This window comes from Perca fluviatilis, chromosome 20, assembly GCF_010015445.1.
Source record: "Perca fluviatilis chromosome 20, GENO_Pfluv_1.0, whole genome shotgun sequence".
Lineage (NCBI taxonomy): Eukaryota > Metazoa > Chordata > Actinopteri > Perciformes > Percidae > Perca > Perca fluviatilis.
Genome location: NC_053131.1, coordinates 15,445,778 through 15,464,543, shown reverse-complemented (window position 1 = coordinate 15,464,543; position 18,766 = coordinate 15,445,778). Strand labels below are relative to the sequence as shown.

The following is an 18,766-nucleotide window of genomic DNA, read 5'->3' as shown; positions in this document are numbered from 1 at the left end:
TAAATGCGTCGACACAAATAATTTGCGTCGATGCGTCACAAAGTAAAATAAATAAATAAAACTTGCATGCAAATTAATTAATGTAATGCGGAACTACTGTAATGCGGAACTACTGTTAGATAGATGCGGGTTCTAGGGACACCCAATCTGTAGCCCTGCCTTAGCTCTGAAGCTAGCCGAGCTCCTCCGCCTACATGCAGTTTTTTGTCATTGAGTGAGTCAGAGATAGCAGCACGAAAGGACGAGTATGGCGAGTGGTAGCGACCCACAAGAGTTAGAGGACCCGCCGGCCTCTTTAAGATTGCAAGTTTGGGAAAACTTCGAGACTGTATGGCTGCAGCCTGGAGCCTCCCGTGTCATGTCCTCTCGTCTCATGCCGTCCCCACCTCAAAAACATCGGTCTTCGGGTCAGTTCCAGTAGTAGGCTACAGGCGAGAAAGCGGTGGATAAGACGAGGACTGTGTGTCGGCGTTGTTCAGCAGTTGTTGGGTATGTGAATGGAAACACATCTAACATGCTACCGCATATCAGACGCCATCACCCAGATGTGCCAATCACTGGAACGAGACCAAAATAAAACTGTCACAACGCATTGTGTTCTCACCACAAACCACACCAGATTTCACTCGGAAGTAGACTAAGATCCAGACCCAGACTGGTACCCGCCAGACTGTGATAGCACACTGCACAGCAAAGTGGACAAAATGCAGCCGTTTGTCCAAACCACACCAAAAAGGTTAGAACATGAACATGAGTTCAATCATGTACCAAAAACATGTAGTAGCATCTTGTCGACTCAGATACTACTGATTTAGGCCTTGTGGACAAAAAGCCTCCTCTAATGAAAAACAGTTTATTGCTACAGGGAATTTCAGAATAGTATTGTTTTGCTGACATACAACTGATTTCTAAGATTTCACCCTAAAGCCAAATAACAGTTAGCTACGTGAGCCAAACCGATCTCGTTTTCCAGGAGCCACATGTAATTCTGAAACAAGAAGCACTGCTCTTCAAGTAGCAGCTGTCCAAGCCCTGTTGTTGCACTGATAGATGTACTGTAGATCTCTACAAGACAAAAAGCCATGTGTTTAGCCAATTCAAAAGACTCTGACACACCCACACTGAAAAGACAGCTCAAACTCATGCAAGTAATTTTCTGTATTCCCAGTATAAGTCTCATGAGGCCAACAGCATCCCCGGCCAGGCCTGAATAATATATATTTTTTAATGCCAAAAGTAACGCCAAATATACATGGTTGATACAATGCGTTTCCCCTATATTCATTCTGCAGTAACGCACTGCCATGCGTATCTGAACGAGGCAACTCTCTGTGGTAAATTCACGTCTGTAGCAGCAGGACAGTAGAGTGTGTTATTTTAAATGCTGAAGTCAGTTGAACAGGTGAAGCGAAGATAACGTCAGTAACCTACGGTTACAAACAGGCTCGGTAATGTACGACATGCTAACGTGATGGCGAATTCGGTGTTGTGTTTTTAGCTGAGCTGCACCAGAGACTACTCTGTTAAAACAGTTGGATGATGCCGTTTTGCCCTCACTGCTCTCCGTGAAGTTTGCCAGAAGTGACGTAATGTAGCGTTTCATGTGGCGTAAGCACTGCGCCGGACTCCGTTTAAAAATAGAACATTCCTCGTAAGGAAATAACAGGAGAAACAGGCAATCCAGCTTTAAAAGTGACCCATTTTCTTTGTAAATAAGCGTTGTGCGGTGGATCCAATTCATGCCAATGGGAAGAGTGGTTCACAGGGATTTTTAATCTCAAACTGATTTACCGACTATCAAAGTAGTTGGCGATTAATTTAATCATTTTTTATATGTTTATATAACAGCAAATGATCCTGGAGTTTGAGCAGTAGTGACGGCCTGGTGTTTCATCCTGGCACCCTGCTTGAGAGTGAAGTGCCCGTAGCGGTTTCTACAGTACAGCTCATCATGCTGTTAGCTTCCTTTACCCATGACATACCACAGATTACATAAATCTGCCACTGTATGGCCGCTCATCTCTCAACTATCACCTACTGTAGCCATGAGACTGTCAGCAGCCCCCTTCCCCCACCCTTGTACACACAGTGCTTTCACATAGTTTACACACAAATGCTGAACACTCAAAGTCCCACACACCAGCCTTGTATCTCCAATGTGCTGGGAGGCGCAGCCTGGTTTCACACTCATCGTTTGGCTATACAGTACATGCACAGGAACACAAACACAGACACAACTCAAACAATGCTTGGCTGGCTTAAAGAAATGCCACATGACTAAGTGAACTACAAAACACTGCTTGCCTTCACCACTGTTCATGTGACCACATGGGATACAAAACAGCAGCTTAGTCAGGAGACTGTTAGTATAGAGCAATGTCAGCAGACAAAAAAACTTTTAATAGGCTAACTAGTGCAAGACATAAATTCATAAACGGTGTAGTTTGATTTGTTTTACAACATTATGCAATATGATTTCACACATACAGCATATTGTAATTCAAAAGGATAATACGATACAAAATGTTCCTCCTTTAGAAATGACATCAACACTGAATCAACAAAAGGCTTTTTAGCACAAGGAAGAAATAGCCTGATGTCTCTGCTCATAATAAGCAAAGAGGGCAGTTAATGAATGGATGTTATTTTCTCAATCCTACGTTAAAAAAAGGGCCTTGACTCCCACTTGCATCCCCCATAGAGCAAACAGAAAAAACACCTATTCAGCTGGGTTATATAAAAAGTAAAAGTAAGAATGCAACATCTCACAGTCCCTTTAGTCACACCGTCCAACATTAGACCTCTCCATCCTTACAGCAAGGAGTCACTGACTGTAGCAAACTTATCTTGTTCCAACCAGAAGATGCAGAGATCTGGGGAATAAATCCTCCACTGATAGCAACGTAAGGAAGTTTGAATTGGCTACCCTTTAACACTTTACAAAGAATTTTAGACTTCTGTCCTCTCTCCAGGTTACACACACGCACTTACGCGCACTTATGACGCACGCACGCACGCACGTGGGAAATCATGAAATAACCAATAGACTTAGCAATTAAGCCACATTTGGGTTTCAAACTAACAGCTTCCCACGCAAGATCAATCTCTAAGATGTCCATATAATGTCATGTGTTTCTGTTGTAATTCTTGTAAAAATTATTAAATTATTTAAAAAAGGAACCTACAAGATCATATACTTGCATATGTATTTCAATTATGCCATGCAGTTATTAGGGTATTAACTGACTTTAATAGATTTTGGAGCAGCAAAGCTCAAACAGGATACAGAGGTGAAGGCTACTGCTGGGTATGTGATCACTGATGAGACTGGCATAAGAACAAGTGAATATCAAGCAACACTTATTTCCACATTAGAGGAGAAATTATTCATCATAAACCTGTCGTTAATTGTGACTTGTGCTTGACACCAATGGCTTTGATGCATTGGCGCCTTAAGGGCGTAAACACAGAAACTAGACTACTGGAAGGCCTTGATTTTGAAACCAAACAGAGTCTGCATTGGCCTTTGTGCTGTACTGATATACTTCAAATTCCTCTTAGTTGCCATTGAGCAACTTTGTACTTTGAGTGATGGAATCTGCTGCTGCCAAGGCAGAGTTTAATACACATTTAAATGGTAGGATTAGAAAATGTCGTTGATCTTCATAAGCAGTTCTGCTGGCACTGGAATTAATATGCTCTAGCTATTCTTCTTATGAATAATATGCATGGCTAATTCAAGCAATATCACAGGTATCAAACAAGCAATATCACAGTTAACGTTTAAATAGGGAGTAAAAAAACCCTCAATTTCTGTTGAAACTTTCTGTGTAGCTCTAAACTAATTAAAAAGGACTGACCTAAAGCCCAGCAGTAAATTGATTTAGTGTGTCATTTTATTGGCAGAGGAAACGTAAACATGCTCATCAGTGTGAACATTAATAGGACAATGAAGGGAGACGTGCTAAAATGTGACTTTGGGTGGCAACAACACACACACACACACACACACACACACACACACACACACACACACACACACACACACACACACACACACACACACACACACACACACACACACACACACACACACACACACACACACACACACACACACACACACACACACCTGAAGAGAAGAGATTTGCACGTGTCTTCTGACCTGAGACACAGATGAAAGTCATGTAGTCTCCTTGACCACCAGTGGCCAGGAAGGGGATCTTCTTCTTGGTCCTCCGCTTCACCTGCACTGCAGCAAGCATCTTCTCATCATGGGGTATGAAGACCTCCTTGTTGATGGCTGACTTGGCACTCATCTCTGAAGTTGGCAGGAGTGAAGCGCTGGCGAACAGTTTAAGTGGAGAGGACGAGATCCAATCCTCCTGAAGAGGAGAAGAGAACGGCAAATTGAATTAGCAGGAATGATGGACCGGACTAACTACACTAAAGTCTTGCTCACTTCTCACTTTCCAAACGTCTCCTTAATTACACATACGTTCTTACTTGCCTCTACTGGTACTTGGCCATCCAGATAGTTTAGTTAGATAAACTAGATAGTTGAGATAAAGTATTTTCATCCAATGAAATGGTCCATAGAAATCTATGAAAACTGTTGACAGTGTGTTCTGTGGATTATTGGTTGACAGATTATCTAGAGCAGGGATCTTCAACAGGGGGTCCGGGACCCCTAGGGGGTCCTCAGAATCAATGCAGGGGGGGCCTCCAAATTATTGCAAAATTTTGAAGTTTTTTCAAACATTAAAAAGTCTCAACATGAATCTAACATGTTATTAGCAAATATAAATCCCCACTGATTATAGGCTTACTGGCCTATAGGTAAGGTAGTCACTTAGATATCTATCCCCAGATACAGTTCATCCTACGGATTCACTGTGCCACATTTATGTTTCAAAATAAAAACGTGATTTATAAAATCATGCCAACAATTATTAGGCTATTTTAATAGCTTAGTATTCTAGGCAAAACATGTATGTATAAATGTTTTAGGCTGCCCTACAAGTTATTGTAGGCCCAGTTTAATATGCAACTTTTTATACAATATATGTAATAGGGGGTCCCTGCTCCGTCCCTCTTTCAGTTAAGGGGTCCTTGGCCTAAAAAACGTTGAAGACCCCTGATCTAGAGTAACAAGGTCCCTGATTCTGGAAAGAGATGTAATTGAATTTTTCTGGAGACAGAAGCCCGAAAATGTGTGTGTCTGTGTGTCACAGCCTCCTTTCCAAATTTAAAACATAACGTTTTTTTAATGCAAACACTGTGTCACATTTCAAGATATAGTGCAAGCATTTAAAACTTGAAATACAGTAGAATAATGACTGAAATAGCATTGATTGATACCATCATATACACTGCTTCATCAAACTATTAATCACCACACCCTGCACATAATGCAAAACCTCAAGTGTGCTTGAAGACACACACACAATCTGTGCGCCAAAGGCCTACCGCTTTGTACTTACATGAGTAAAGTAAGTCCCAAAGCCATGTGTACTTGCGACCCCATGTCACAGGTTCTCTGAGTAGTGAGCAGTTCAAGGCCTGATGATGAAAGCACCCAGTATTTCGTAAAAAAAAAAAAAAAGCACAAAAATTAAAAGTATGAAACATAAAATCTTCAGTAGCAGAAGCATAGTTATTTCTTGTTTCTGAATTAACCCTTCTATACAGATAAACACAGTAAGGCTGAAGTGAACAGGATAACTCATTCTGTTAAAGAACAGTTAAAATTGTAAAGCTTATGTCTTCTGTGTGTTCTGTTCACATCCTCAGCCTCGGGCGAATCACCCTCGGTCTCCAAAAGTACACACACACGCAACCAATCTATACACTCTCTACTGCTCAAAGTGTATTGCACGTTAAAGTAAAGGGCTCCAAAATGGAGAATGGCTGCGTCTCCGTGTGTTGCAATCAGGCTCCATGCTCCATCTCTTTAAATGCTTTGCCAGTGTTCTTCTTGGAAGCACTGCCACTCGCAGAGATGAAATGACTTCAGCTGAAGCTGTTCAGAGTACTGTTAAGTCTCACTGATACAGAACAGCAATCAAGTTTCTAGTATTACAAGCCAATGTCTACTAGGGAACGTATTTCTTGGGAATATACCATGAGAGACACAGCAGTACGTCTGATGGTGTGTGAAGGGACAACTGTGCTTACATGCAGGACACAGTCATTAAGAACTGGGTTAATTAGGTCCAAATGCTCTCATGAGGACAATGGAGCTTAATCATTTTCTCAGCCACACACACTCACTCGAGACACACAAGCACTCGCAACCACATACCGCAAAGCCCACCCTGATGAACCGATCTATCTGTCAGTCTCAACCAGTCGATGAATTACTCTACTGCGAGCCAGACTGCAAAAAAATTGCCTTGATCAAACTGGCTTGTAATAAATAACAGAGCACAAACACTTAAGTTGTTTTCTAACAGTGCAGTAAGCTTTAAAATGAGTGCTCAGCAGCTGAGGAGAAGCTATTGGAGTCAAAGTTTCATTCACTGATTCCCATAAAAGCAAAACCTGCAGCGGTACAAGGTTTACATGGACAGTGAAAAGTGCACAAGCAAACTTCTCTTTCCCCCGAAACTTAAGAGGCTGAAAGGCTTCCATTGTTGACTGGTGGTCATTGGTAAAGTAGGATTATGTCAGGCCGGAAGGAACACTTCAATAGCAGTGGAACATAAAAGCTTTGAACACAATACCATAACTACAATATAATGCAATCTAATAAATAGCCCTGCAGTAAGTGGTACTTGCATGAAGCTACTATTGTTAAATTTTTTGGTGAGTGTGTCATCTATGTGGTATTTTGTGAGACAGCATTTAGTGTGGGTTTCATACTGAATTGCATTACAGGGAAAGTTAATGTATGTGTACAGGGGGTCAAAAAAAAAAATATATATATATATATAGTTAAAGCATCACTTCTCTGACACAAAAAATGTTACATTACAGGTTTCACAAAAGGTCAAATGTATTGCAAGGCCACTTTGTTTTGTGCACTGTTTTTAGCAGTTTACGGTCTAATCGAATATCCTCTCTTTCTATCCATCTTCCTTTCTCTGCTCTTTCAGCAATAAACAAAAACCCGGGCCAAGATTTTGTGGAAAGTAATTAGAGAGGCTAATAAATATGCCTTTGGAATTCAAAGGATGTCCAACATCCCAACGTTTCGGCTAGGAAAATAGACCTAAACTTTCCTATAAAAATACGATACTCAAGATCACTACCACAAAGTTGTATTGCAAACGACCCTCTGTCAAAAGCAGGAAAGCTCTTTCAATCCGGGCCTTTTGAGCGAGCCAGGCATCATGTAATTACTGTGCTATGAGCTGTATGTGCAGCATGCCATACTGAGCTCTCAAAAAGACTGCAACACCTGTACTGTGCCAGTCCAACCTCAAAGTGCAAAAACAGTACCGCACTAAAAAAGTCTTGGACATCATGTTCTCTGAAAGTATCATATTCTGAGGACAGTCCTGAATGGGTTTCTACATTCACATCTTCCCCAAGGACAGTAGTTTAAACTTTATTATATCATGTATCAACCAAGCGACCTTGGGTACCTTGAAAGGCACTATATAAATCAAAGTTATTATTATTATCCAATCTACATACTACAATACTGTACACATACATTAATTTACATATGCACAGACAATGCCCTAAATGAGCTCACTCCTCCCCCTTGGTATCCATCCTTTAATATCGTCTTCCCTTCTCAATTACTGCATGGTACAATGAAGAAATTGTTGAAACGCCACTCGTCTTGTTGATCACTAGAACAAATTAGCCCAGCGGAGATCCTCTCTGTGGAAGCCCTAATCCGTAACATCTTTCCCTCTTCTCCTAGTTCCTCCAGCTTAGAAGGAACGCTGCCCACATCTCCCTGCAAGCTGTCACCAGGCAAAGGGGAGCGCATATTCCCCCTCAAGTGGCCCGCTGAAGCATGAAGGGAAGGAGGGATAAGGGGATGGGGGAGCGAGAAAGAAAACAAGCAGGAGGAACAGGAGGAGGAGGCAGACAGGAGCTTCTAGGCAGTGAAATGTAGCCAGCTACAATGCAAAGCTCATGGTTTGACTTTGAGCAGTCTAATGCAATGCTCACAATGCAGGGCTGAGTAGATGTACTGGAGGGAGCCAAGGAGCTGCTGTGGCTGTGAAAACGACGTACATATATTTTACGGCTGCTTATCACCCCATTTCCAAGCAGAGCCCCTTTTAAAAACAGTTCATTAACTGTGGCTGTGTATTGCCAAGCTGTCACAGGAGCAGCACCGTTCCCTTGCTCCCCTCTTGCCCAGTGTGTTAATGTGAAATCTGTTCAGTCAGTGCTCACGGCTCTCCCGGGACCTCTTTGGAGTGGGGTCTTTGAGCTAGCTGCACAGCCACTTGCTGTGCTCACATGCCCATGGGAACCTGCCAGCACAAGCTGTAGAAGCAAAGGAAAAGAGGACCAAAAGACAGGTGGATGATACAGGCCTCATCACACTGAATTGAAGATGTGTCACCATCTATAATTTCCTTTGGAGACATAACAAGTCAAAGCCAAACCTCCAGTTGACGCAGGCTATAAAAAAATCCATCTAGGAAGGAATTACCAAGTATATTTACTCTTCTGCTCATGTAATTAAAATGCTGGCAGTTGGCGTGGGAATTATTTAGACGGTGAGCCATTAGAAATCGATCACATAGATATGAAGTAGTGAGCTACAGTATGGATGTGGACTCGGAAGCTAACGTTAGGGTTGGGCATCGAGAACCGATTCCTACTTGGAATTGTTTCAAAAATTACGATTCCATCGGAATCGTTTCTTTATTGGAATCGTTTGGAGGATTTGGTTTCAAATCTGATCATGGGTTCCAAATTTAACATGTGCAAGTTTTGGTTCCCGTAGCGGCAAGACGCTTGTTGTGTTGGAGCCATGGAGCAGAATCGGAATCGTTAATATCCAAACGATACCCAACCCTAGCTAAGGTAGACTGAAGGACAACTGAAACTGTGACATGTTCTGTGTATGTGTGTGAGCTTGTACCATCTTTGAGGGGACGAATCAGTTTAGGACCATGAATGAGAACAGAATTTGGTTAAGGATAAGGGTTAGGCTACACACGACAGTAACCATGATCAGTCCACATACAGTAAAGGCAAAGAGTCTGCGTTACCTTATTTGACAGAATCAATGCATTTTCCTGTTATTTCTGACAATCTGGTAAACAAAAATGTATATTACACTTGAGTCAATGAAACCCCAATTAACAAACTGGATTAAAAAATAACATTAATATTTAAATAAATCACCTGTAGAGTCTGACACAGCCTGACTTGGGAGATAAAACTGAGATTAGCTCTCATATTCAAGTTTATGTTCTGCTTGTTTAAAGATTGTTTGGTAAATTGCTCTTAAACACATTAAGAGAGGATTTGAATCGCTATTTTAATTCCCAATTCTTATAATTTTGGTGCTGGGGAAAAACCCTGAACTTGGTACATGAAGCCTCAAGTGCAGTATTTGAGAGACAAGGGTGTACTTTAAATGTGCGCGTTCAGCAAACGCACTGCACTGGTGTGTCAACAAGCATTTTTTTGCTTGCGGGTGAGACAGCAACAGGACAAGGAACTCCAGTCAGTCTATCAAGAGGGAACAAGAGGGAAAGCAGTGTTAGAGGTATCGCTTGCAGCTGGAGTGTAGACTAAACCTTCGCTTAATAAGTATAATGTGCAAATGACGTTTTTGGAACATAAAAGATATCTGGCAAGGTAACCAATTTAAACAGATAATATAATCCTCCTCTAGAACAAATTCATCCCCTGTATCTACTCCTCCCACTCACATCTGACTGACTTTGGAAACTTTCAAAGACAAAGTCATTTCTTTCATTCCACACCGCACTCCCAAAAGATGTCTGAAAGAAGTAAAACGCTTCGCCTCATCTGCAGCTTCTCATGCACGTCTTTCATGTTGATTCAAGGCTCTGTATAAGGCCTTGATTTTTCAGAAAAACCTCCCCTGGTGCGAACATCTTCATAGATTACATCATTAGAGAGTGATGTCACGCGGTATCCAACATCGCCGCCACATGAACAGATGGTGAATGTTACCCCTCATAAAATAATTGAGAGATTACACCGTCTACCCTGCTGTTCATCTGAGGCCTGTACTACGAAGCAAGATTTGGCATTAACGAGGTAACTTCAGGTTCAACCCAGGGTTTTGGGTATCACGACGGTGGATCACTTGTTACCGGGTTAATTCGCCGTGGTAACTTAGGCTGAACACCCTAACCTGCTCAGGAGCAGGTTATGTTGGAGATTAGAGATAAACCGGTGTAAAAGCACCGCCTGCTGACCAATCAATACTCTATTGATAACTTAGAAGATCCGGTGGAGCTCGGTGCACGCAGAGAGAGAGAGAGAGAGAGAGAGAGAGAGAGAGAGAGAGGGGCGCTCATAAAAGTTAAAACATTTGGAGACCGATAACCCAGTTAACATTCCCTGATTGTTATTTTATTATGAAAGGAAGTGATATTGATAAACGTTGTGATTTACGCATTTACTGTAAATGAAGGAAAGCTGGCAAAAAAAGTTGGCTTTTTTTTGCCAGCTTTCCTTCCTGTTTTAGGAAGCAGCGACCGTATTGTGTTTTGCCTGTAAAACCGTGTGTGTTCTTCATATTTATGTAGAATTATAGTTTGCTCTTCTTATGCAAAATATGCGGCTCTGGTAGATGTTTGCGATTGGTCATGCTGTGCAAACACCGCCTCTTTTATGTAAACGCGCGCATCGCTGGATTTGGGAAACCCTGGGTTGATTGAACTAGTTGTTAACCACCGTCGTGACACAGCTTATGCAGGACCGCGGCAGTTAGGTTAGGTGAAGCCGGGTAACTGAAATAAATCCAGGGCTTGTTGATCTTGATTCGTAGTACAGGCCTCTGGTGTCAACGCCAGACTGTGATGTAATGAAATCTAATCCTACATTAGTGCAGCACTGCGCTACAAATGACAGACAAAACTCATTCTGGACATGAGTGGTAAAAAGATTTCAGTCACAGGTCACTTACAAGTAGGGCTGGGCAATATATCGATATTATATCGATATCGTGATATGAGACTAGATATCGTCTTAGATTTTGGATATCGTAATATCGTGATATGACATAAGTGGTGTCTTTTACTGGTTTTAAAGGCTGCATTACAGTAAAGTGATGTACTCTTCTGAACTTACCAGACTGTTGTAGCTGTTCTATTATTTGCCTTTTCCCCACTTAGACATTATGTCCACATTACTGATGATTATTTATCTAAAATCTAAGTGTGAAAATTTTGTTAAAGCACCAATTGTCAACCCTATATATCGCCGCAATATCGATAGAGGTATTTGGTCAAGAATATCATGATATCTGAGTTTCTCCATATCGCCCAGCTCTACTTATGAGTATCATTCAGATAGTTTGTTGTCATTTAAGCATTTTAAAAACACAAAGGAACAAAATGTGTTACCCAGACTCAGCAGCGTACACAATAAATAACAAGTGTTTTAGCTAGAATAAAATAAATAAAACCTAAAACCTATAATTAATAGAACACCGTTATAAAACCGAGCAGCATGTTAACAGAACATCAGTAGCTGCATGCAGTCGCCACAACAAAAGTGCAGAGGACAGGCTTAAGTCTGTGAGTTCATATCATGTTGGATGACAAGAGCCAATAACACCAAGATTTATTATGGTGTACAACTATACATTCTAGTAAATGCTGAGGAAAAAAACTCTCTGGTATTTCATAAGACATAAAAGTCAGTGAAAGTCCATCATTTTTGCAGTAGTTCTGTACAATGTACTTGGGGAAATCATCATCTCTCTCTCTCTCTCTCTCTCTCTCTCTCTCTCTCTCTCTCTCTCTCTCTCTCTCTCTCTCTCTCTCATATAACCTTGATAACATTGTACAAAGTGCACAATCAAACAGCAGTTCTAATTTTTGTACATACAAAGTCAAAAACAAGCACGATGGTAGGACAGCTTATTGAAGCTGGGAAAGATTTCAGGCCTGATTTAGCCGTCCAAGTTTTGTGACCAAATCCCTCAATCAGACCAACTCAATGTGCATGCCAGTCAGCAAAGCTCATTAACACAGTTCTTCTGCCATCTCAGACTTGCAGAAATCTTGAAATATGCTTAAGTTAGTCAAATCCGCTATGCTGTTTTAGTATGTACAGACAGGGTTTGAAAACAAGTGCACAGGGCTGAACGAGTGGAAACTACAGCACTAAACAATTAGTTTTTTTTGAACTCTCCCAACAGAAATGCAGATTCAAATTCAGCATCTAGTAGTGCTTTGTTTTTTAGCACACTCAGGTGAACAGCAAGGCATCTGGATTCCTCACAACCACATCCCAATGAAGAGTCTTTTCATGTGTATCTCCTAGACAGAATCACACAGTTTAGGCTCCTGGGCATGGCAATGTTGGCGAGACAAGAATTTACAGGAAAGGTTGTCTAATTAAAATCTGTAATATAAAGAGGTCATATGTTTTGCACAGACCAAAAGGAAGAGCATGACAAGAGGAAGGGAAGGGAGGATCAAACCCATTTTTGTCTCAAGATCATTTTTATAATTTCATTCTTTTAATTTGAGTCTTTAATGTGAGTTGTGTTCTCCTTTCTTCACAACATGTGAGGCAAACAATGTACATTGTTTACTATGGGACAAAAAGGAAATGTACACAAGAATAAACACTGCATATCCTGCTGATGTCTATTTCATGTTATAAAATAATGGAAACCATTGATCACAAAAAGAATAGCTCTTCATGACAGCAGGTTGGATAGGACCTTACTCTTTTCCCTCAAAAAGGAAAGATATGAGAGAACCCATCCATTTTCCTCATCTGCCAGGAAGGCATGGGCTAACCATGAATCAACTTATAACATGCCAGGCTCCCAAATGAGCTCATTCGTTATAGCCCAGCACATTATGACAATAAAACATTTGGGAAGGACTGGGCAGTAGTACTAGGCAAATAGCTGAAATGCAAACATAGAGCACTTACCAATTGATGTCTCAAACACAAATGCAGGATCATTACCACAATGATTCATTTATATACACTTGGCCAATGGCTTGAGACATTCACAATACAAAAGTGAATGTAGAATTAGTTTGCATAAGGATGAGCTAAAAGCAACAGCACTGTGTCAGTGTACATATACAGAATAACAACATGTTGATGATATAGGCCTACTTAGAGCAAAATAAGCAAAATGTCTGAGGTAAACTGACAAAAAAGATAACCCGCCTTGTGTCTAAATGTACTACTTCTCCATTAAATGTTTTGCAAATCAGAGGCGATGCTTATGACAATAGCAAAGAGACCATGCAGAGGGGGAAACCACAGTCTCAGTGATTCAAATTCCTTAAGGACTCCAAATCTTAGTGTCATTTGCGTCACACACTGACAGGCTGATTTTTTTTGTTTCCCTTTTCATTACATGACCCACTAAATAAACAAGGCGCCTAATGTCTTCCTTCAAGGATATCGGTCCTCTTTGACAACCGCACGAGCTGAGGTGGTGGACACACAGGGAGGGAGCCAGCTCGACAGTTTACATTATGCTGACGCTAATTGGACACTGAAGTACGGGGGAAAGGTATAAGCTTATGCTTTATGGCATGCAAGAGCAAATTAAGGCCTGAACTCTTGCATAGGAATAAGCAATATTTTAATGTAAGTGGGTTAGTTAACGCAATTGGGAGGCACAAGGGTAGGATTAGGAGCCTCACAGCTAATCTGAACCAAACGTCCCTCTAGGTCCCAACCTGTCACAGAGATGTGGAGACATGTGGTAATTGGGCTACAGAAATACAGTACAGACATTCAAATGAAACTCTTTTTTTTCTATTTTTCGATTTAGCAAAGAGCAAGCCCAATCATTTGTGGAGCCGAAAAAAATAACTCAAATTACAATAAAAAAAATAAATAATAATAAAATAAAAGATAATAAAATGAGTTAATGAACATGTCAACATGGTTTCTTTTTCTAACAAAAACAAGACAAAGTACAAGACTTCACAATTGGACACTGAAGATTCAAGCCTTGTTTCTCCAAGTTTGGTGATATTCAAATATTACTGACCCATTGAATAATCAAAAAAAAAAAAAAAAAAACATCCCATCCAGCCAAAACAAGGATGTTTCCAAAAAGATGACATTTTGGAAATGCAAGGGTTTCACCTGGGAACATCAAGTTGTAATTTGCTAGTTTTGAGGCCCTTAGGTGGCCCGTGGGGGCGCTAAGCAGCTGTTTAGTCTGCATATGCCTTGGGCTATAGTTCTGCTTCAGCAGACAACAAGTACACCAAAAACACATTTTCAGTGCTGTGATACTAAGAAAAAAAGCCAACCAGCAATGATGATCAAAATGTAACAACAATTAATGTTCATCAAATATTAATTAAGCAGGTGTTTTTTTTTTTCCAGCATCAGGGAAGATTGTGCCATATGGTTCATTTGTGCCAGCACAAACCATCATCTTCTTTAGAGCCTTAAAATGTGACCATAATGTTTGATGACATACAAGTAAATATTGTGATAATATAAAAGACGCGTCATATATTGCTTTATGAGCAAACAGACTGATGACACAGAAACACAGCCTACACTCCTACTCAGATAGTCAAGGTGGACTACACCCAAATTCACTTGCCTGGGCTGTCAGGAATTTCACTGGAATACTTGCACTTCCAAGCAATGTGTAGACGGGGGCCAAACTTGTTCTGATCAAATATTTAATTTAGTTTTTATTTTTTTTATTTCAACACCTCAGTTTATGAAGACAGCTCCTAAACAGGGAGGCGCGGTCCACCTCCGTGAACACCACACAACACAAACATGACACTTGTAGGCCTACAGATTAACTTGAATTATGCTGATTTTGTCAAAGGCGTAGACACTAGGCTAATGGTAAACGTTATCTTCCAACACAAGCACGTGCACAAACAGTTAATGAGCTGAACGCGCGCGCACTTGTTCCGATTCCAACCGTAAAGTGTTTGAAAGGTTGTTGACGCAGTATAAATGCTAATCGCAAATCAATAACGCGAAAACAACAGTTCCTACATCAACTACACTTTTCCCCACGCGGAAAACTATTAATGTGTACATTTACTTTTTTTTTTTTTTAAACAGAAGTAGCGTGGAGTTAGCGTTACTCACCGACGTGTTTCAGTGGTGATTTCCACGTGCGGTCCTCAAATCTTTCGGTTAATTTGTCCAGCTGCTGTCACAGTTCAGCCACTTTGAGCAGCCTTTTCCTTACTGTTAGCTGTCTTAGACTAAACGGTAGCCTTTGGTGTTTACCATCGCGTCGACTCCACTTCCACGACAGTTGTTGGTTTGTGAGCGGCGTGAGGAGAGTTTGTTTTCCTTGCTGCCGTTTCTGCGCAGACAGAGACCGTCTGTCTGACTGCGGCTGTGTGTGTGTATGTGTATGTGTGTGTGGGATGGGAAACCAGTAGCAGGTTCCCAGAGAGAGAGAGAGACACACAGAGACACACACACACACACACAAACTCGCCCGCCAATCACGTAACGTTACAGAGTCACATTACCGCGTAGCATGCATGCCGTTCACATCACATCTGCATGTTTTGTCAGTCTCTTTGAAGTGCTAAGAGACAAAGAAGAAAATGGGCACTGGGTGGATATTCGTGGGCTAGTAAATTCCTCAAAACACAATTTTTCATCTGTGACGTTAAAGCAGCCTGGTTAAGGTGTTTGGACTCAAAACCTAAACTTAAAGATACTCCTTTCCAGTGGAATTATCCTTACAGCCTGAATATTTTCTTTATGACAAATAGCAGAAGACATTCATAAGGACACTATACAAACATCACCTACGCTACATAACAACTGTAAGACCCAAAAGGTACATGCTAAGAATAGGAGTTGAAAAATACTGTTTGCTAACTGATAGGTTATTATAACAGTAGTGACAGTTTCTATGGGGATATTAGCTATTGGACTAATAATGGAGGCAAAGATATTCTTTTATGGTTTTTATTACCTAGTCTCTATGACTCAAACCTTGAATATCTCTGATCATAGTGGACGCCCCACACAATAACTCATGTTCAGTAGCTAGGGTATTCCCAAAGGTCACCATTAAATAAAAGTGGTTTATCTTATTTGAAATACTTGTTTAGACAATTCTGCACTGCCAAGGACTCATAACAAAGGCACACTCAGTCCTTATGGGGATATTATAAATTGAATTTGGTGAAAATTAATAATATTCCATGGTTTTTACCTTGTCTGTATGACTCAAACATTAAACAGCTTTCGAAAGTGTGGCTAAGTGAACAAAAACTAGGACATTTAGCCTTTTTTTTATTATTATTACTTGTTTGGACACCTGATGAGGTTACTGGCCACGTAACAGTGACTTTGAGGCTATATGGATATACTGTAATAGTTATATTAAGGAAATAGCTTTTAGTTTTTATCACCCTGTCTCTGGGACTCAAACTTTAAATATCTCTATGAGTGGGAAGAGAACTAGGCCATTCCCCAAGGTCACCATAAAAAAAAGTAGCTTAACTTCTTCAACTTGGTTGTTTAGACAGGCCTACACTAACTGAACATTTTCCAATATCTTACTGCTGGATGTGTGGGAGGTGTCAATGTTCAAGACTATCCTAAACTGCCAGCAGCGGTTTACTACCATCTTTTGTTTCTACAGCCGTGCCAATAGAAATTTGTTCCCTGGGAATTCACAATCACAGAGGCAGTGGAACTGCGTGTCTGTCTAATGTTTTGCTTGGCTGGTTGCGAGTCATCCAAATCTCCCACTCTAATTCCTCTCCTGGTAGATTTGGCTTCTTTTATAAGCTCTGTCTTCATTTTGAAAAGACTTGGACAACGCTGCCTCATCTGAGATAGTTTTATGTGCTTCTGTTTCTTTGCCTCTGGGTGTCTGCAGCTGATCATTAACATGTTGCCGAGGGAAAAGATGAGCATTTAAGCCCTCATTGTTTGTCATGCTAAGCAGAGGACCAGTTGTACTGTAGCAGATGTCCGTGAGTCAATTGAGAAAGCCATGATATTAAATGCATGATAAAGGATAAACAAATCCTCGTCTGGCTTACAAACAGCAGTGCTGTAATCAAATAGGAATGTTTTTGATTTCCCTTCAAAATCCCATTGAAAACATTTTGCAGGAGTTTTGTCTGGCTTTGCATTTCTGTGTTACAGTAATCTGCTGCAACACTGAAGTCCCTTTAAGGTGTCATTTTTAACAACACATAAGACCAGGTGTATTACTTAACAGCAGATGTCATTCAGTGTTTCACTTATGAATAAAATTCATTAACCAGCTAAAGCTCCAAGACACTCCATGCAGCCGAAAAAACTAAATCACGCTTGGCAGGTGGCACCCCAATATTCAAATATAAAAGTTCCTCATTCCTCCAGCCCTTCAAGCTTCCTATGGGTCATATTACAGTTTGTCTGGCTTTGTGATTCATGCTACAGCAAGCTGCCCAACCATCTGGTAGAGCATGTGGAAATAGTTCATTTCAAGAATTTAGAAATGAAAAATGTTTGCTGTGTCTTCCGAGACTATTTCTTTACGCTACCTTCAGACAATCCACTTTGATTTACACAGGCTCTTCTGTTGATTGTAAATTTGGAAGGGGGTGATGCTGCAATGGCTGCAAGACCATTGGGACGGCAACAAGAAGGAATTGGATACTAGACTCTCTGTGACACTGTAGAAATACTGTGCTGTACCTCTGCGTTCCCCCACATGAGCAAACACTTTCACTGTAATGAGTCACTCTTTCCAGGTTAAGGGAAAAAGAGACAGTAGCCTAAAGGGGTGGTGGGGAATTGTGTATACACACCCATGCAACCACACAGGCGCACACAAGCAGAGAGGGTTAAAAGGGCATTGGCTGTTTCCTGCTGGTGAGTTTGGGAATTCAGGCAGCTGCCTCTCTCAAGGGAAAGATGTGGCCGCTGATTGCTCTGATGAAAGAGGCAAAACACGGAACCAAGTCAAGGTTTTGTACTATATGGCACTACCAGTCTCAATAACAGTCTGAAGAATGATTGCCCAACAAATATGTTGAAAGCTTGACACTGCTCATTGCTCAATTCAAAGCTGAGGTTAGCTTTTGGATGCATGACACACCACAGAGGCTGACCCATCCTTCAGGTTTTGCTCTCGTGGCTCGAAGTTTCCGCAATGTGTTATAGGACTGGAATCTATCTGTGGGAAGGGAATGGTGGTGGAAAAGTAACCAGTCGCAGCTATTCTGGTGAATTTGCTTGAATAATCTTATACAGTACACATAATGTATGCTTAGTGCACTTTTGGAATTTACAAGTTATTTGTTTAGTGTGGCCTGAGTCAAACCTGACTCGAGTGCAGTTTATCCACTTAAAACTAATGTTCCTGATATTCCCCTTAGATTTTCTATTAAGTAGCATTACATAATTTGTTCATGCTGTTTGGTGTTCTGCACCTGCTTGTTGCAGTGCTTCATCACTCATATATTAAGAATTATACAGTAGTCACGTGTAAGTTACATTGTTTAAGGCCCCATTGCACCACTACATAAAGAGGAAGCATTTAAATGCATTATTTTAAAACACATTTTTAATTCCTGATGGCATATTCCACACTCACAGTCAGTGAAATATTTACATCCAAGATGCCTGTCTTTACGGCTGCCCCTGGACA

General features: G+C 40.9%; 1 protein-coding gene across 2 annotated transcripts in view; it reads right to left on the bottom strand.

Moving 5' to 3' along the window:
• Positions 1–15,546, bottom strand: part of stxbp6 (syntaxin binding protein 6 (amisyn)) — a 71,223-nt gene extending 55,677 nt beyond the window's left edge. The window contains exons 1-3 of one of the 2 annotated variants that reach the window (XM_039786414.1): positions 15,238–15,546; positions 5,484–5,562; positions 4,166–4,385 (exon numbers count right to left, since the gene is read on the bottom strand). In XM_039786414.1, the coding sequence (XP_039642348.1) occupies positions 4,166–4,319 (154 nt within the window). In that variant the 5' untranslated portion in view covers positions 4,320–4,385; positions 5,484–5,562; positions 15,238–15,546. The remainder of the gene's footprint in view (positions 1–4,165; positions 4,386–5,483; positions 5,563–15,237) is intronic. The other variant, XM_039786413.1, reaches the window with a different exon arrangement.
• Between the last annotated feature and the right edge of the window lie 3,220 nt (positions 15,547–18,766).